Below are 20,642 nucleotides of genomic sequence, written 5' to 3'. Positions count from 1 at the left end.
AGAGAATTCTACTTGGTGGGGGTGGTTGACACACAGTGGTGGCCCATAGTGACCAGGCTGGTACCGAATAACCCTCCCCACTCTGACACCAGATCTGACCGGGCCAATCAGGTTCTCTCTCCCAGGAATCTGAAACCTGGGATGGAGAGACCAGAGACAAGAGACAAGAGCCAGGGGACTGCATCTGAGAACATACACCAACTTCACCACATTGTGATCACTAGGTAGTTCCTTCAGTTCTGTGAGCTGTCCCAGATCCTCCTCATACAGTCCCTGCTGGCTTAAGCCAGCCAGAGCTGGAGTCTGCCCTCATCAGAAACAATTCTAAATAATGCAATGACCAGGAGCATTTCAGAATACAATGACATACTGAATGGGAAGGCTTTGTATGTGAAAGGCTTTGTATTGACAAGTCTCCTAGACTGACCCGTCAGCTGGACCATTTAGATCTAACATCTGCTCTGCAGCTCAGAAGACATAGGTTTTCCATAGGGAGTGGGCATTCATATGTGTGACCTTCTGCTGTTTGATATGTCCTCACTTCATTGGATGGAAAACTCGTCTTCCTATTTTACAAATGGAGAACCAAGGGAGAGTGAAGAATAGAACGGACTGAGTCCTACTTCCCAGCTAGACCTTTCCATTTGGGTCAAGAGTGGCCAAGGACACTGGTCAGAGCCAGCCATCACTCCATTATTGACAACATAGTGAGCATTTTTCCCCTGAAGATTTATCAAGATTTAATAGCGCTTTAAAGTGTGCTATCACCAAAGCAGACAGAAAGGAAGGGCTCCTCCCAGCCCTGGGCCGGCTGCCACGGGCCCTCATGGCTGCGGATCCTCCCAGCTACTCTTATCTTCTCAGCAAGGACACTTGAGACTCAAAGCATTTTGTATCCACCTTCATGCTGGCGTATATTCTTTTTCCTCTAAAACTAGTTTCTGAATGTGGAAGACCTTTTGAACATCCAAAACGTTTTAAAAAGAGTCTAAGAACCATCTATGTATCCATCACCGCACTCCAACTATGACCAAAACCCTGCTGTCCCCGTCTGACGAGAATGTTTAACACATTTCCCTCCATTTTTTTATGAAAACACATTTTCCCCACTGCCGTTGAAACAGCCCTCCGAGTGTCCACGCCGGAGTACCTTCCCTCAATGCCAGCACCAACCCCTTTCACGAGGGCAGATCATTCTTCTTTGCACCTGTCACAGGGCCACACCTGGAGCTCTGCGACGCTGCAGTGGGTGGGCCACCCCTCATGAGTCCCGTTTCTCCTCTCAGGGTTCCTTAGGACCGTGTCCTCAGCTGTCCTTTAGTCTGTGGGCCTGGGGTGACCTGCCAGCCACGGAGGTGTCGGGTTTAGGCGGCTGACTCTTAGGCAGGATCCACTTTCACCAGCTGCGACGCGCACATGAGACTCACGAGCTGCCTGGGAACTGGCTGCAGGGACCTGATGAAATGCACTTGGCACCGGCCTGGAACTTAATCCCCGTGTCCACGGCTCCTCGTAACACTCGGCGATGCTGTGAAATACCAGCCCCGCGGCGGCGGGAGCACCAGTGCTGCCCTGCGCTCCCGGCACAGCCCAGTGCTGAGCAGTGGCCTGAGCCAAGAACCATGCCATCCTGGGTCTTAGCTTCCCTTTGAAAGGAGGTTCGATGTCCTTACCACTGCCTTGCACCCACTGGAGAAAACGGTACAGGTACGCACGAAGGCTCCGGAACCCGACTGGCTCTGCCATGGAGTGGCTTTAGACAAGTCCCTTAGCCTCTCCGTGCCTCAGTTTCCCCACTAGTAAAAAAGAGCCCCCCCCCCCCCCCAGGGTTGTTGCTGTTGAAGATTGCACAGGACGCCTCCTATAAACTCACGTGTACAACCTGGCACTTACCCAGCAGGACACAGAGAGAAGCTACTTGCTGGTTTTTCATATACAAAGATGGCACTTAGGACCAAGCACAGTTTGGCTGGGACAGGCTGTTCATCTGGAATCATTAGTAATAGGGCCTCCTTCCTCTCTCAAAAGTGTCCTGGTTTAGATAACTTATATGACTATCCTAGTTAGGATCCATTGATCCATTTACAGAAAGAATGGCTTTAAGCCAGAGGTTGCCAACCATCAGCCTACAGAGTGTCTTGTAAGACCAACAATACTGTGGGCATCCAGCCGACACAGATATAGAAAAGTCAGGCCACTTCCATGTGTCTGGCACTGGCTTACGTGCTTTCCGTGTATTAACTTGTTTAGCTTTCATCCCGATCCGAGGAGACAGGTCCTATTATCCCTGTTGTACAGATAAGGAAACTGACTACAGCATTTAGGTAACTTGCCTAAGGCCACACAGCTAAGAGACGGAGCCAGGATTCAAACCCAGGAGGACTGGCTCCAGAGTCTACTGTACCGTCAGCCACTGTGCCTCTCACGTGTCCCAGGAAGAGCCGCATTCCACAAACAAGGCACGGCTTCAGCTTCAGGGAGTTTTCAGGAGGTCTGGACAAACTAGGGCAGTGGTTCTCAACCTTCTGGCCCTTTAAATACAGTTCCTCATGTTGTGACCCAACCATAAAATTATTTTTGTTGCTACTTCATAACTGTAATGTTGCTACTGTTATGAATCGTAATGTAAATATCTGATATGCAGGATGGTCTTAGGCAACCCCTGTGAAAGGGTCGTTCGAATGCCAAAGGGGTCGCGACCCACAGGTTGAGAACCGCTGCACTAGGGTTATACTTTCTTGTGGTAATAACCACTCCCTCCTCTAGCTACAGCACGTTCCCTGGAATCCTCCCCGGAACCTACCGTGTCACTTATCTAAGATACCTGCAAGCATTTGAGTTTGCAAACCCCAGTTTTAGCTCTTAAATCTGCTTTAATCAAAGATAATGGTTTTCAACTTTATTTTTTAAGTAGTTATGCTTATTCCCAAATATATAAAACTAGAGGCCCAGTGCATGGATTCGTGCACTGGTGGGGTCCCTTGGCGTGGGTCTCCCCCCCCTCCCCCCCAGGGATGTAGTAGTGCGTGAAGTGGCAGGTGGCCAGGGAGGAGCCCGAGCCCGGCTTGGCACCACGCCACTCCCGCTCATCCCAGCCCCGCTGAGCCTGCCACTGCCGCTCCACCACGGTCTCCGCAGGAGGGGCTTGTGCCCCCACAGCTGTGGCCCTTGGTCAGCTGAGCAGCGCTCCCGCTGTGGGAGTGCACTGATCACCAGGGGGCAGCTCCTGCATTGAGCATCTGCCCCTTGGTGGTCAGTGTGCGTCATAGCGACCAGTTGAACAGTCACTTAGGCTTTTATATATAGAGATACACAACTGTGGGGCTGCCCTGATATCTTACTATAGACGAGGAAGGAGAGAAAGGGCTCGAAGTCTTGTCTGTAGGTCCCACTGCTGCCCCCCAGAACCTCCTCTAGGCACATGGTGCTCGAGGCATCCACTAGGGCAGTGATGCGAACCTTTTGAGCTCGGCGTGTCAGCATTTTGAAAAACCCTAACTTAACTCTGGTGCCGTGTCACATGTAGAAATTTTTTGATATTTGCAACCATAGTAAAACAAAGATTTATATTTTTGATATTTATTTTATATATTTAAATACCATTTAACAAAGAAAAATCAACCAAAAAAATGAGTTCGCGTGTCACCTCTGACACGCGTGTCATAGGTTCGCCATCACTGCCCTAGGAGGACAGCAGAACGGGGCCCTGGGCAGTGGCCTGAGCCAAGAACTCCTGGCAGGAGTCCGTGACGGTAGATCTCAGATTTTCACGGGTGGAAAGATGCACGTGGGCTGTTACAGGCAGATTCCTGGGCTGTGCCCACAGAGGTTATTATTTAGGAAGTCTGAGGACAGGCCCAGGAATGTGCCTGAAAAGAAAATCCCGGTAATGCTGATGCAGGTGGTCCACAGACCACATCCTGAAAAACACACAACTGGCCACAGAATGCAAAGCAAAGCGAACTGATTCCTTTGGGGATGCATCCCCGGGCCGAGCCCCTTCAGCACTGGCTTCTGGAATGGCTTCCCAGGAGTACAGAGCTCTATCGATGCTGTGGTTCCCGAGAAATACTATTTACTGTGGAGCTTACAAATAATGAGGGGCAAGGAAAACAATAAAAACTTACTCTCTCCACACCAACACACACACATACACACGCACACGCACATGCTCACACGCACATGCTCACACGCACACGCGCACACACGCACGCTCACACACAGTGAATAAACATCCTAGAAGGCACCTGCTCCCCAAGCCAATCAGGTTTGTCAGCACAGAGAGCTGCTAAGGCTGGCTGAGACGGCTTTCTGCAGACTTCAACACATTTCCCACCGGTCCTCACCGTCCCGGTACTCCCCTTTCCTAGGACCTGGCCCTTCCACAAATTCTGAGGTAGTGGAGGATGTTTGTTTTACTGGCCCCGTGTTCTCGCCATACACTGCGAAGTGGGTGCCTGAACTGAATCTCTGATTCTGTGTAATCCACAGTCTGAGGGGGGAGGAGCAATGTTCATTGTTCTTTTGTTTAAGGAAACTGAACCATTTATACATTTTTTAAAAAGCCCCGAATTACAAATTGTTGATGTGTAAATATAAAGCTGAATGGCTGTATTTCCAAATCTTGGTTGACGAAATTAGTAAGTGATTCTAGAGAACAGGAAGTACACACGGTCCCACTGGAACAGGACATGGGGAAAGCTGCTCCCGTTAAAAATATACTATGAAAATTATCTTATTACTTATTTCTTCTTTTTAATAAACCCACTCAAATCCCCTTTGGCAGCAGAGAGGGAGTAAATAAGTAAAAAATGTAAAACCTCTAGCAGTTCTAATACTGACGGCCATGCCCATCGTGATACTTCCTACAAAACCCTTTTGTGGATGATACATTCCCAGTTTTCTGATGGGATGACGGAGGCACAGGTTTAGTATAAATAAAAGAAGTCCAAGGGACGTTCAATACCCATCTCTTAGGACGGTCTCCCAGTTTTAAATGGGTCTGACGCTCCTCTGTGACTTCTTCAGCACACAGGGAAGAGGGCTGGGGCAATGCCCCCCGGGGAGCAGCGCAGATGCGAAACTTAGACATTAGCCATTTCCTTGATTCCTGTCCTGGATGGAAAGAGAACCCCCGATTCATCTGGCTCCAGAGGGGTGGCCCTGGCAGCCTGGGTGTTCATGACAGCAGCACACCAGACCCTGAGAGGTATAATAGCAGAAACAAAGTTTACTACTGTCTCCTCTCTCACCCTTCCTCTCCTCTCACCCTTGGGTGAGGGATTATCTGGTAGCCTTGACATTTTTTCTTTAAAAACATTTATTTTTAGCACAGATATCCCATGTGTGGAATGGCAGTTCTGCAAGAGGAAGTCAGGTACGAGTAGGCTGTGTGGGGAAGGAGGAAGGGCATGTTTCCAAGCCTTAGCAGCCAATGGGCGCCATCTGATCCCAGGCAGGGCGTGTCCCCTGGGAGAACCCAGGCTTGGCTAGCCCTGCAGGACAGCCAGCAGGGAGTGAGCGGCCACCAGTCATCCAGGCTCTGCTTCTTGTCCACACAGGTGAGTAAGCTGTGTGGAGGGGTGGAGGGGCAGACTAGTGAGAGGGCTGGCCGGAGGAACCCGTTGACCTGGCTCAGCAGGTGCAGGTAGGTATTGATGATGATTGACAAGCAATTTCTGGGAGGAGTGACACACAGGACCTGGGTTCAGCCTCAGCAGAACTCCCCGGGTAAACTCAATCATCTCTTCCTGGGATTTGAAATGTACCTTGATGTAGCGTGGAAAATCTCTAGGGAACTGTTGAACCTGTCCTATTGGTTTGGGGATGACTGTAGGTGACGGGCACAGACCGGACACTAAGCAACATAGTATTTATGGCCTTAAGAATTACTGCCAAGCCCTAACCAGTTTGGCTCAGTGGATAGAGCATTGGCCTGCGGACTGAAGGGTCCTGGGTTTGATTCCAGTCAAGGGCTCATGCCTGGGTTGCGGGCTCGATCCCCAGTAGGGGACGTGCAGGAGGCAGCTGATCAATGATTCTCTCTCATCATTGATGTTCCTCTCTCTCTCTCTCTCTCTCTCCCCCCTTTCCCTCTGAAATAAATTTTAAAAAGAAAGAAAGAATTCCTGCCAAGAGGTTCAACACCTCTTCCTTAAGTCTCAGCCCTCTTCCTTCCTTACGTCTCCCAAGCCCATGATCCCTACTCAAGGTATCTTTCTCCCCTCTCCCATCTCACAACCCCAGTCTCTTCTGCCCTGTGTCTGCATGCTTCCCCTTTCTTTACCCAAGTCACACTCTGAGCCCCCAGCATTTTTATGGGAAGGCATTATAGTTACATGATGATCAAAAACAGCCAGGAAGAGAAAAAGAGGCTGATATGAAAGTTCAACCTACCCAGACCCAAGGAGCTGTGGAGAAAGTCGGTATTTATGAAAAATGTGCGTAAGGCCCCTGGGGAGTAGGGGAGGGAGGTACTTCAAGCATCTCTCCTTTTTCAAATTCAATTCAGCTTTATTAATGAAAATATTAAGTTCACACATAGTCTAAATAGAGCATGACAAACCCATTGTGTGACCATTTTTTAAAATACACATGACAAACATTTAACAAGTGTTCCTGTTCTTCTGATATAATGATTTGATAGTTGTGCTTTCTTTGGTTTTCAGAATTGAGGCTAATTATTTAGTAAACACAGATGTACAATAATTTTATGCACTTAGGGATGAGTTGTCTATACTTTCTCAAAAAAAGATGTCTTATTATGAAATATTTCAGGCCAACAGAAACATGTAGTGAATCAGTTTTTTTAAAAAGAACGTGTATCCACCATTTAGCTTTGTCAAATTTTAATTTTTGTCAGAAATGGTTTTAAGAAATGGACCACTACAGATAGCTGAGGCCTCCTGTGTGCTTCTCCCCAGTGCTGCCCTCTCCTCTGGCATTTACCATTTGAATATACCCCTAAACAACAGGCACTGCCATTCTGCATGTTTTAAAACTTTACACAAACTGTATATATATATCCTATATAATAAAAGGCTAATATGCAAATTGGCCCCTCAGGAATTAAACCAACCGGGAGTTTGACCACTCACTATGATGTGTGCTGACCACCAGGGGGTGGCGTGACTTGCGCCTGGCCAATCGGCAAGGCCACAGCCCTTTCTCCTCCCCTTACTCCAACCCCCTATAAAACCCCTCTCCACACAGAGTTCTCTCTCTCTCTGCTTCCTGTCGCTGCGTCGGCAAGGTGGGGGAGCCAAGCTAGCTCGAATAAAGACTCTTATGCTTTTGCATCGGACTGGCTGGCTCCCTGATGTGGTTTCTTGGGGATCCTGAAATCTGGGCATAACATACATATGTGTATATGTATCCTTTGGACTTTTACAAATATATATTTTTATTGATTTCAGAGAGGAGGGAGAGGGAGAGAGGAAGATAGAAACATCAATGATGAGAGAGAATCATTGATCAGCTGCCTCCTGCACGCCCCCTACTGGGGATTGAGCCTGCAACCTGGGCATATGCCCTTGACAGGAATCAAACCCGGAACCTTTCAGTCTGCAGGCCAACGCTCTATCCACTGAGCCAAACCGTCTACGGTTCCTTTGGACTTTTTTTGTTCAATGTTGGTTTTTGAGATTTACTGACCTTACACATGTAGCTCTACTTGTTTTATTTTGAACTGCAATATTATATTCCATTGTACAAACACACTCAATATGTTTAACCATCCCCTTTTGGTAGACATTTATAATATTTCCAATTTTTCATACATCAGTGATGCAATACACATCTTGCATATGTCTCTTTGTGACCAATATATTTGGATTTATTTCTACTTTTCCATTTTGTGCTATTTACTCCTCTTTTTTTGGTACTCTTTTTTTCCTCTCCCTGCCTATATTTAATAGACTTCCTTTATTCCATTTCCCTGCTCAATTGATTTGAAAGTTATATAATCTATTTGTTATTACTATTATTCTAGACTCAAATTCTAGACTTACAGACTAACTGTTCCCCAGTTCTGCTCCCTATCTGTTCTCTTTTCTCTTATATAACTTCTAACTTAGCAGAGCACACGGTTATCCAGAAAAACTCTATACTGTCCAACCTCCCTGCAGCTGGGTAACTGAGTTTTTGCCAATGGGATATGAAGGAAGGAAGGAATGCAACCTCCAGGTCATGCACTTAAAAGGAAGGGGTTGGGTGGACATCAGGATAAACCACCTTCAAACATGCAGCAGGTACCACCCTGGAATTAGGCTGCTTCTGTCTGAGATACTACATGAGAAGGAAATAAGCATCTGTCTGGTTTAAGCCATCGCTATTTTGGGTTCTTTCTTACAGCAGCCACACTATGATCTAGCTCAGGGGTGGGCAAACTTTTTGACTCGAGGGCCACAATGGGTTCTTAAACTGGACCGGAGGACCGGAACAGAAGCATGGATGGAGTGTTTGTGTGAACTAATATAAATTCAAAGTAAACATCATTACATAAAAGGGTACGGTCTTTTTTTTTTTTTTAGTTTTATTCATTTCAAACGGGCCGGATCCGGCCCGCGGGCCGTAGTTTGCCCACAGCTGATAGCTAATACAGCAGGCGTGGATTAAAATAAAATTTATCTCACTTACACTCATTCTGCTTCCTGAATCAAGTTTGGAAAATTTTAAGCCATTATTTCTTTGAGTATTGGCTCTCCTTCACTCCCTTCCCCACTTCTGAAATCTTATATAGGATCCTGCCATTCTAACATCCATGTCTCAGCCTCTGCTCCTTTACCTGTCTGTGCTGCATTCCGCACGATTTCCTCAGGCCCCTATTTCCATTCATCAAGTCTGTTTTCAGTGGTGTCTAATCTGGTGTCTAATCTATCCACTGAACATTTATTTATTTATTTAAAATTCTTTTCATCAATTTTAGAGAGAGAGGAAAGGAGGTAGAGAGAAACATCGATCTGCTGCTCCACTTATCCATGCTCTCTCATTGGTTGATTCCTGTATGTACCTGACCGGGGATCGAACCCACAAATTTGGTGTCAGGACGACCCTCAAACCAATGAGATACCCAGTGAGGGCTACCTACTGAACATTTAATTTCAATGAAAAATGTTTTTACTTCTAGCAGTTCTACTGGATTCTTTGTAAAGCCTACCTGATCTTTCTGGATAGTGTCTTATTCTTGTCTCATGTTTTCAATTACTTCATTATGTCTTCAATATTTTGAACTCATTTATTTACAGTATCTTACCAACAGTTCTATTATTACTAGTTCTTGGGGTGGGGGTGTCTAGTCCAGTTGTTTATTGTATATTTGGACTCTCACTCACTGTACATTAGTCTCTCAATATTTAGTTATTTTAGATCATATATTCATCCCCCACCCTCCCGGGGATTCTGTGTCTGTTCCTATAAGGTCTCCCAGGGGTATCTCTGGCCCAGGAATTAGGGTTCCTAATTCACACGGATAGTATAAATTCTAATGTTAAACCAGTATCATCAGGTTCTCAGGGAACTTTTTTTTTTTTTGCCCAGAGCCTTGGCTGAGTATGAGAAGCTGTTCCGCCATCGCCATCTCCCTGCGCTGGTGGGTGTTTTCTCTGCCACCTTTTCATTTAGGGTAAAGCCCTTTAATAGTCCTGACTTTACAGGGAAGGGTCAGTGTCAGGCCCAGCTTCCAAATGGCCAGACCTCATTTCTATCTCCACAGATGTTAACACTCAAGCCTCAAGCCTTTCATGACTCAAGGGAGGCCAGTCACACACCCCATCCCACTCAGCTGCCAGAGTTGGAGTCCCATGTGGGTTTTTCCTCTTCATTCTGCCCGCTGAGGATTCCTCTTTTTCCAGGGGACGACTTCAAACTGAGAAGGGTAGTTTAAACGTTTAATGCAGTATGCCTAGGTGTTTCATAACGGCCACTTTTTAGGTTATTTGTTGTCCATATAACCAAAAGGAAGTCTCTTCCCTCTGAGATGTGCTTAGACCCGCGGGCTGATCCCCACTGATCCTTGCCTTCCCTCACACACCTTTCCCAATACCGTGACCTAAGGCAAGGTTTTCAAGCTTTACAGTGTTGAAACCAATTTCTGGAAGCTTGTTAAAGATGCAAATTAACAAGGAGACTTGGATCAGGAGGGTTGGGGTGGGGCCCAGGAATGCATCTGCTTCACAAACACGCCAGGTTTCTGGCACAGGTGGTCCAGAGAACCACCTGTCTAAGGCCTGCTTCCCGGTCCGTGAGGGGGCGGATTCTACCCTTTATATTTGCAGCGCCGGAACCATATCCGTGGGAACCCTGCCAATCTGTTCTGCAAAGCCTGAACGAGATGGCAGTGCCAACAGGCCCAAGGTTCATGAGTTCTAGTCCTGGCTAGTCCAGGGCCATTCCCCTCAGCAGTGTAAAGGTCGAGTTTGAAACTTATCTTCCTGGACTCCAGGTTGTGGGCCTATTCTGAACACAAGTCACTTACTGAGGCTTTACTCATCGAGACTTTGGCATTACTTGGAGAGGAGTGGATGAATTTTATTTTTGTACTTTGAAAGAAGGGTTTGCTAAGCAGATGGAGACTATAAACAAAACTATAGAGAGAATGGTTGATTCAATTAAGATTATATATATACATTTTTAAGTGCAGGTGTCTATTCTCTAGATGGGTTATGCTCCAAAGAAACAGCCATTTAGCCCGGCCAGTGTGACTCAGCGGGTTGAGTGTTGGCCCATGTACCAAGAGGTCCCCGGTTCGATTCCCATACATGCGTGGGTTGCCAGCTTGATCCCCAGTAAGGGGCATGCCAGAGGCAGTCAATACATGATTCTCTCTCATAGATGTTTCTCTCTCTCTCCCTTCCCCTCCCTCTCTCTCTAAAATCAATAAAAACATTAAAAAAAAAAAAAACCCTCAGCCATTTAGAATGTATCTTCCCATAGAAACATTATAAATGGCTGTCACTTTCCCAGACCAGCCCACCCAAGTCTGTAAAGATAATAATTGTACCCATTTAGACCTATTCTATGCCAGAACCTTTGTATATGTGATCTGATAAAATTCTCAAAATAACTCCAACAGCCAGGCATTTGTGTCCCAGCCTTAGAGGTGAAGGGACTTGCTCAGGGTCACAGGGCTAGTAAGTGGCCGAGCCAGGTAAGTCTGGCCCCAAAGCCTGTGTCCTTGTCACCAGGAAAGCAAGCTGCCTTCCTCGGCTCCTATGCTTGCTAGAGGGTGAGCAGTAGGATGGAGATTTCCATGGAGATTTCCAGTCTTCGCTCCTAAAACGTCCTCCTCCCCACCACTGAAGAGATGTTAAGGGAATATTAGAACCTTCACTGCAGCCACATGTGACTCAGAGGGTGACGGAGAACCAAGATTAGTGTCACTTCATTGGTGTGCCCTGCGAAGAAGCAGAGCAGGGAAGAATGCCAGGTGACAGCTTACTACACTGCTTTGATTTTGGTCTTAAAAACAACAACTACCTTAGGTGGGTTTCATTTTGCATGTGAAAAACATCTTATTCAAAGCTCCCCTTCCTGCAATGAGTAGTAACTAAGCCCTAAGGATCAAATGCACAGAATAGTGAATACAGACCACAGTATCCTATATAATAAAATCGTCCCCTATGCAAATTGTCCCCTCGACCGGGAGTTGTCTGGGAGTTCGACCAGGGGGCGGGGCTGGCCAGGGGAAGGGAGGGAGGCCCTGGCAGCAGTGGCAGGCAGCCGGGGGAAGGGAGGGGATACCTGGCCAGCAGCCAGCAGCAAGCAGCTGCTAGGGACCCTACCAGTGCCTGAATTTTGTGCACAGAGCCTCTAGTTGTATTATAATCATCAAACTTGCTACGAGACTAGAATTTAATTATCCAACCACTGAAAAGAAATGATAGTTGTATAATGTGATAGAGCTTCTAATTAGCACTATGATGGCAGTCATATTACAATAGATAAATGTGTCGAATTAACATGTTGAACACCTTAAATTACACAATGTTATGTCAAATATATTTCGATTAAAAATAAATAAAATAAACCCCCCAAAAAGGAAGATCACCCTCCCCAACTCTCGCTCTCTAATGCTGGCCCTCTCTGACACAGGCCTCTGCAGTGAGGGTAGGCAGCTCCCTGCTCTCCAGAACTCACCTTGTCAGAAAGCAACTCCCTTATCTTGCTGGCCTGCAGGCGGAACCGCACAAGCTGGGTTTCCAGGGCCAGGTAGCGTTTCTGCCAGTCCATGCTGGTCCGGGTCTCCACCTTGGGCTCAGCCATGATGGAATCAACTTCTGGATATTCAGGGACCCCTGAGAACCAGCACACAGAGAGAGGAAATGACAAGTAAGTATGGGAGGAAGGGTTACGTGGGGAGAGGAGGAGAGGAGACCAGAGGAGGACGGAGAAAACAGAGCTGGGGAGGTAAGTCAGCTCCTGTCCCTCTGTCCCATGGCCCCTGTCGTTGGCTCAGCGCGTCACGTCTCAACATAAGCCAGTTGAGCAACTTCAGGGGATCACAAAACCAACCCGAGAAACCACAACGAGAACCTGGTGTCATTTTTACAAAAGTGAAACATGGGGCTCGTTGGTTTTTCATTCAATCATTCCATGTAACAAGATTTTAGCCACTCAACAAACATGTATGTGCCAGACACTGTTCTAAGCACTGGAGATGCAAAGATAAATAACAGAGGTCTCTCGTATTTGCATTTTTCAAGAAAGTCTAACTGCAAAATTCCAAGGCCGTCACAATAGCTCATCAGTATACAGATAAACAGGAGCATGGAGATGGGGCCGGCTGTGCTGGGGGCGTATGAGGGGGGTGCTGAGTTCACGCAGCTAACTGAAGGGAAAACTCTGGTTTCCAGGTTAGTCCTGGTTCTACCACAGCTATGTAGATGTCGGATGGGGACACATGGAAAGAAAATGTAATGCTCTGAATTTCCTTGACAGTGTTCTATTTAGTTGGGATTTTGTCAGTTGTTGTCATTTAATGTCCTGCACTGGAACAGATTCTCATTCTTTCCTTTAAGTTATAAAACGAAGACCAGAAAATGGTAGATATTTTTGCTGCAGCCGCTGGAGAAAGCCACAAATCTTTGGAAAACACTTTATACGAATTCAGAACAAATCAAGTAGACACCTATAATTTCTCCAGTCAGGGGAATTTACCTAGAGGTCCTCTGGACATCTTTTAGAGAAGATAAACTGAGCTGGAATGAGAAAATGAAGGATGTATGTGTGCACACGAGAGAGGAGACACAGGCACAGGTGAGCGCAGAGGAGATAAAGGCTGGAAGACACAGCCACCACAGGACTTAAAAAAACACACAAAACCCTCTAAAGCGCTACTAATAGTTATGTTTGGCAACAAGCATAAATTTGGTCTGTCCCAAACCCTTCATATGATAACTCAAGTATTAGGTCATTTTAAAGAATGATTGTTCATTTTTTTAAGTTGATATTTTTAAAATGTCATCTGTTAGAAATACATATGATTTATAGGTACAATGATAATGTCTGTGATTTGCTTTAAAACACTTCATGGAGGAGGTGAAGAGTGGTGGGGAGGGAGATACATGAACTAAGATTTATAAAAATGTTAATTTTTAAAAAAATGTTTTTTATTTTAGAAAGAGAAGGGAGAGGGACAGGGAGAGGGAAGAAGAGAGGGGAAGGAGAGGGGAAGGGAAGAATTAGCTGCCTCTTGCATGCCCTCCATTTGGGGATTGAGCCTGCAGCCCAGGCAAGTGCCCGGACTGCAAATCGAACTGGTGACCTCTCAGTGCCCAGGACTACGCTCAACCAACTGAGCCACACTAGACAGGGGCATCAAAATGTTAATTTCTGAAGTTGAGTGATGGGTATATGAGGGTTCTTTATACTGCTCTCTACTTGAATGTATGCCTGGAATTTTCCGTAATGCAAATTTACTATTTTGTTAAACCCCCTTTCCCTTTCTACAGGAGCCATATGGCCTCAGAAAACCCAGCCACCTCCTGCACTGTCGCCAAATAGGACCCTGTCCTCGATGGGTTAACCACCAATACTGATTCCCACCTCACATTTGACTTTTATATTTTTCTCCCCTTACATACCACAAATAGCGATCATTTATTGAGTTCTTGCTGTATGCCAGGCACGTGTACTCTTCAGTCCTCACAGCCCATGAGTTAAGGGGCGGGCACCAGTCCACAGTCTCACCTGAGACACTGAGGAACCGAGAGCCTGGCTGGCTTACAAAGAGAGTTCCACAGCTGGATCCTTATTCCAAAGCCCCTGTCCTTAGCCACTGTGCTCTTTACCCACCTGGAAACGGGAGAGATTCTGATTTCACGAAGAGTGGGGTGGATTATTAAGGATGAAAGAAATATTTTATAAGATCTTTCAGGATTGTTGGCACGAAGATGACCCTATATTCCAGATTTTCCAGTTTATGGTCTCAACTATTCTGAAACCATAAACTCCCTAAGCACAGGCATTTTCCATGTGTCCCGACTACTCATTTAAAAAACAGGGCCAATAGATCCGCAGAGAAAGGCCCAACAATGAAACCACTGACAGGTCTGATGTCTTAAGGCTTTTGGTTCTGGGCTGCTCAGAACACTGGACGTATGATCTCAGCCCTGCTCTGCCGGAACTGTCATCCCAAACAATCCCGACATTGTGACCACCCAGCAATCCCCACCTCAAAGGACTGAACCAACAGGAACGGGCAGGAAGACAAAAGACAAAATCACAACATGACCTTCTGAGCTAAGATCACTGCAGAAAAGACAAAACAGAACTTGTGGGGCCTCCAGAGAAGGGCCTGAGGCTTTGCACTTGCTTTGCTTTGTCCTTTAAGGGAGTTTTTGCTTTTCCTTAGATTTAAAAAAAAAAAGTGATAGGTCTGAAACTAGGATCTGAAAGTCTTACATGTAGCCCAGGGCTAAAGAAATCAGCACCCAAGTAAAACCAAGGGGCAGGGGAAACTTAATTGTTTTGTGGTGTTGAAAGAGGTTGGTGGATTTTAATTGCCTCTTATTAATTGTCAAAGCTGTGGCTCCGATTCCATGGGGGAGAGTAGAAACCCAAATGATCACAATCTCCAGGGCCTTTGGAAATAAAAGAAACACGTCATTGGCCTCTGCCCAGCCCTGACATCCGAGATCACACCTAGAATGAAGGGAGTGCTTTCCCCAGTCAAGCATCTTCATGACATCATGGTTTTGAACCAGTCAGGTGCCTGCTAATCCTCTCCCTGCCTCGGGGGTACCGGCCAGAGGGCTGGCATCCTGCCAGGCTTGTCTCCACCCGGGAGGAGAGCTAAGAAATTTCTAAACAGATCTGGAACAAGGTGCCTGCTGACAAGTACAAGGCCCGCAGCTCTTTCCACAGAAGCAGGTGGTCAGAGCAGCAGCTATAAAACCTGAGATGCGAAGGGAAGATACCAGTAAGTTGAATCTCACCTGCTAAGTCACCTTGCACTTGTACGTCCCATGAAGATGCACAAGGATGAGCAGAAATGCATTTAGAGAACGGTCCTTAACTTCTCAAAGCATTGCCACCGGCGATCTTTCTCCCCTTACCCTCTCAATATCCCCAAGAATAGATGAGAAAACTCATCACTGCTGTGACTTGCTCGGAGACGCAGAGCTACGCAGTACCAGAGCTGGGCCAAGAATCCTGATCTCCCAACAGACAGAGCGTCCTCTCTCCATGAAGACGCTGCCGCAGTGGCTGTGGAGGCTCATGCTACCAGGCTGGCCTAACACACATACAACATCGATGGCAAAAATAGATGCGGGAGTGAGAGAAGGGACATGCGATCAGGACAAAACCAAGCTCAACACTTTTTTCCTTTTTTATTCTGGAACGCTTCAAACACACATAGGTAGGGAGAACAGTACAATAAATCCACAGGTAACCTCTACCCAGCTACAATGATCAACTCACGGCCACTCCTGTGAAACTAGTTCTCTCGATTCCCACTAGTGCCTAGCGTGCCAAACTGCTTCGCAGGTGAGAGGCAAATGACTGCTATGGCTTGGCACCTGCTTGGAACTCCCTAAGTCCTCCAGCACCCGGGGCTGACACAGCCACGGAGGCGGCAGAGATAAGCCTCGGAGGAAGGGGCTTTGGGTAGACTGGATGGTGATAAGAGGTCACAGAGTTAGTTATCAGGTGACTCTAGACCAGGGGTCCTCAAACTACGGCCCGTGGGCCACATGCAAATACAAATATTGTATTTGTTTCCGTTTTGTTTTTTTACTTCAAAATAAGATATGTGCAGTGTGCATAGGAATTTGTTCATAGTTTTTTTTTAAACTATAGTCCAGCCCTCCAACAGTCTGAGGGACAGTGAACTGGCCCCCTGTTTAAAAAGTTTGAGGACCCCTGCTCTAGACTCTGGGGCCTGCATCAGAGAAAACAAATTTGACCTGGGATGGCTCTGGCAAGTCTAGGAGTTTGATCAGAAATTGACAAAATGCTGAGATTAAATTTAACTCAACCAACTTTTTAAAAAATCCTCACCTGAGGATATTTTTTTCCATTGATCTTTAGAGATGTAGAAAAGAGTGGAAGGGAGAGAGGAGGGGGGAGAGAGATAAACATCAACACATCGACTGGTTGACTCCACACGCCCCAACCAGGACGGGGGTGGGGGGGGGATTGAGCCTGTAACCAAGGTTCGTGCCCTTAGCTGAGAATTGAACCCAAGACCCTTTAGTCCGTGGGTTGGTGCTCTAACCACTGAGAAAAACCAGCCAGGGCTCAACCCACTTTTTTTTTAAATTTTTTTTTTTAATATTTTATTGATTTTTTACAGAGAGGAAGGGAGAGAGATAGAGAGTTAGAAACATCGATGAGAGAGAACCATCGATCAGCTGCCTCCTGCACATCTCCCACTGGGGATGTGCCCGCAACCCAGGTACATGCCCTTGACCGGAATCGAACCTGGGACCTTTCAGTCCGCAGGCCGACGCTCTATCCACTGAGCCAAACCGGTTTCGGCTCAACCCACTTTTGTTAAGTGATTCCTACATGCAATGTTGGGCCCATAAAGATAAATACAGATTGGTGGCTTGTGAGGCTCAGGTCTACAGGCTGAATATCCTGGAACTTCTCTGCAAAGGGGGCCAATCAGTACAAGAGCCTAAAAGAAAGAGGTCAGAGGTTGATGCATCAGGCGGTAACAGGGACTCTGTTCTGAATTTCCACTGGGCTCTCCCATGTCACCTCACTATGGTTCACTCCCTGAGTGTGAGCACCTTTTGTGATTTCCACTTGCTAGTGATGGGCTACTACCACCTTCTGAGAATGCTCCACTAAATCAGACTAATCACCTGCCCAACTATGAGAGAGGAAGAGCTCTGTGCCCCCTTTCTGAGGATGGCGCCCCAAAGAAGGGGCGAGCACAACCAGGAGTAGCATCTCTTGAGAACAAAACCAGTGAGGAGAAACAGCAAAGTATCATAATTAAGATCCCGTGTTCTGGCACCAAACAGGCCTGGGTTTGAATACTGGCTCAGCACTAATTAATCCTGTGACCTTAAATCATGTGCTCAACTTCTCTGAGCCTCAGTTCCATTTTGAAATTGAGGGCAATAATATTTGCAAAAGAAGGTAATAATATTAGGTTGAACCATACAAAGTTGGCAATTTCATAGACCACACTCTGCCGGGTTTTTGTTTTTGTTTTGAGAATTAAAGAAAGTATTACTAAATTCTGGCACACAGTAAGCACTCAATAAATGATGGCTACCGTCAACAAAGGCAAGCCCACCATGCCCTGGGCATATGAGGTGGGGCCCGCGGATGTGTTATCACCAGATCCATCTCGAAGATGACTTTATTTAAAAATGACATTATCTCTTTATTTCTGAAAGCTGAACCAAAAGGTAAATGATGAAAAGTAAGATTTCTTCCTATCCCTGTACTTCATCCATAGTTCTACTCTGTAGCAACCTCTGTTATGGATTTCTGTGTCTTTCCGAGATATTCAGTGTATAAACAAACATTCATGTATATGTTGCATACATATACACACACACACACAATGGTGGCACACTGAATTGAAGGTAACCTAGAGACCTTCCTGTATCAATACACATCTCTGCCCCATTTCCCCTCCATGCTTTTAACAGCTTTATTGTATTGTATTGTGTGGCTACTACATTAATTTACAGTTATGTGCCACAAAATAATGCTTCAGTCAGTGATAAAGTGCATATACAACGGTTCCCAAAAGATAATGGAGCTGAAAAATTCCTTTTGCTTAGGTACGTCATTGTTGTCATAATGCACGTGACTCACATGTTTGTGGTGATGCTGATGTAAACAAACGTACTGCGCTGCCAGTCGTAGAGAAGTACAGCACATACAATCACGTACAGTACATAATACTGGATGATAACAACTATGTTACCGGTCTATGTATTTACTACACAATACACTTTATTGTTATTTTAGACTGTACTCTTTCTACTTATTAAAGTCTCTTAATGGCCTCACTTTGTCTTGTGATTGATTTAATCTCATGTTTTGTATAGTCACACGCTGCCCAGGCTTATAACCTAGGAGCAATAGTCTAGTGCAGTGGTCGGCAAACACATTAGTCAACAGAGCCAAATATTAACAGTACAATGATTGAAATTTCTTTTGAGAGCCAAATTTTTTAAACTTAAACTATATAGGTAAGGTACATTGTTATTAACTTAATTAGGGTACTCCTAAGCTGGCCTTTGCTAAAAACGTCCTCAATCTGATTGAGGTATGTTCGCTGAGGTCGACCCCTTCCAACTCTCCCATCCTCAACTTGTGCATGAATCTCGCGTGCCTCCCCCGTGCTGCGTGTCTCCCCCCGCGCCCCCCCACTTCTTCTAACGCCACTTCTTCAAAATAGACTCGCCCAGGCTGAAAACTGACTTCTGCACATGGACCACGAAGTTTCAATCGCACTGTACGTGCGCGCCTGCACGTGGTATTTTGTGGAAGAGCCACACTCAAGGGACCAAAGAGCCGCATGTGGCCACGGTTTGCCAACCACTGGTCTAGTGTATAGGAGGCTTACCACCTAGGTTTGTTTAAGTGCACTCCGTGATGTTCGCACACGATGAAATCGGAAAATCGTCAAACTCGCCAACTGCTGCATTTATCAAAACATACCCCCATCATTAAGTGGTGCTTGACTGTATTTATGGAGTCTCTTATTGACTGATATTTGGTTGTTTGAAACCTTTTGTTAAAATAAACAATGCTGCAATGAATATTCAATGAGTATACACATCAGACTATATCTGAAGGATAAAGTCCTGAAATGGAATTGCAGGGTTAAGTAATTTACATTTTTAAATGGCCAAATAGTTCAAATTGCCCTCCTTTGAGGCTATTCTAATTCATACCCCAGCCAACAAAAAGTGCCCATTTCTCCACAGAGGAGGGGAGGGGGGCAGTTTTGAATTAGTTTTTGACAGAAGGGAGAGAGGGCTCAGCAGCCAGCCTGCTGGGAAGTCACCTGGATCAGGAGTGTAAGGCACCCTACCATCAGCATGTATGAGGCGCTCTGCAACCTACAAGGAGCACAGATTCTGCACACAGATACCAGCCTCATAGAGACAAGAAGGGGCCAGGAGGAGGCGCGCAGGGGGAGGAGGGGAGGAGAGTGGAAGGTACAAACTTCTCCCTCTTAGCTGGTGATTCCTGGAGAGGGCAGAAGGTGCATCACATTTTCTCAGCTGTTAGTGTTAATGAGTTGGGGAGCACAGGGTGTACCCCACCCTAACCCAGCTCTGAGCAGACCCCTGCCCCCTCAGCAGCCTACCGGAGGGAGGGTGGCTGGACAGTGGACCAAACCCCTTGGAATTTAGGAGGCTTGGGTTTGGGTCTGGCCTCTTCCACTTTTTACTTATGTGAACTTGGGCAAATAATTTTTCTGGGTGTTTCCTCTTTTGTAAAATGGAGATAATAATCTGTAGAAACACTGGGATTGGTGTTTTATAAAGTGTTAAGTGATGTTACCCTATACAGTGTCTGGCGCCTATGTCCCAAAAAGTCTGATGAAAGAACCAGTGACTTTTCCACTGAAATTGTTATTAAAATGATCTTTCAAGCAGAACTTTCGGCTGGAACTACGGCTCTGTCTGGAGGAGTTTTATAAGGTGGATTCATAGCAAAAGCTTATGGAGATGTCCTGGTGGGGAGAGATCCAACAGGGAGCGGACTCTACTCTCAAGCCTCTGCCACCCCCCACGGAGGCCCCCTGGTCCCTAGTGACCGATTCCCCCCTGAGGCTCGTAGGACACAAAGCTCTTGGTGTCACTTGACGCCCAACTTGTTTTCTTTCCTGCACGGCTGACCTGCCTCTAGGAGCCCTAAGAGAACCACCGAGAAATCACAGAAGAGAAAAAGCTGAGATGAGGTGGGGAGGGCAGAGGGAGGGCTGAAACCGAGGGAGAGCACAGGCAACGCTGCGGAGAGCCTGCAAGTGCGCTCCGAGGGCCCCTCCCGGGAGCAACTGGATCCAGCCGGTCCCAAATCCCGGGTCCCCCAGAAAGTCTTCCCCTCGCCTCCCCGTGCGGGTTCCCCAGCCTGACCCGCGCGGCTCCCGGCGCTCCCGGCGGCTGGGAGCTCGGTTCCAGGTGGAGAGGCACCTGCTTGCTCCAGACGCCCTCCGG

General features: G+C 46.6%; 1 protein-coding gene across 2 annotated transcripts in view; it reads right to left on the bottom strand.

Moving 5' to 3' along the window:
* Nucleotides 1-12,289, bottom strand: part of PLEKHH1 (pleckstrin homology domain containing, family H (with MyTH4 domain) member 1) — a 44,302-nt gene extending 32,013 nt beyond the window's left edge. For both annotated transcript variants that reach the window (XM_014549138.1, XM_014549139.1), the window contains exon 1: nt 12,136-12,289. In XM_014549138.1, coding sequence (XP_014404624.1) covers nt 12,136-12,261 — 126 coding nt within the window. In that variant the 5' untranslated portion in view covers nt 12,262-12,289. The remainder of the gene's footprint in view (nt 1-12,135) is intronic.
* Between the last annotated feature and the right edge of the window lie 8,353 nt (nt 12,290-20,642).

Source organism: Myotis brandtii, unplaced genomic scaffold (genome assembly GCF_000412655.1).
Source record: "Myotis brandtii unplaced genomic scaffold, ASM41265v1 scaffold536, whole genome shotgun sequence".
Classification (NCBI taxonomy): Eukaryota; Metazoa; Chordata; class Mammalia; order Chiroptera; family Vespertilionidae; genus Myotis; species Myotis brandtii.
Note: the sequence above shows the minus strand (reverse complement) of the source record. Positions and strands in the feature narration are given on the sequence as shown.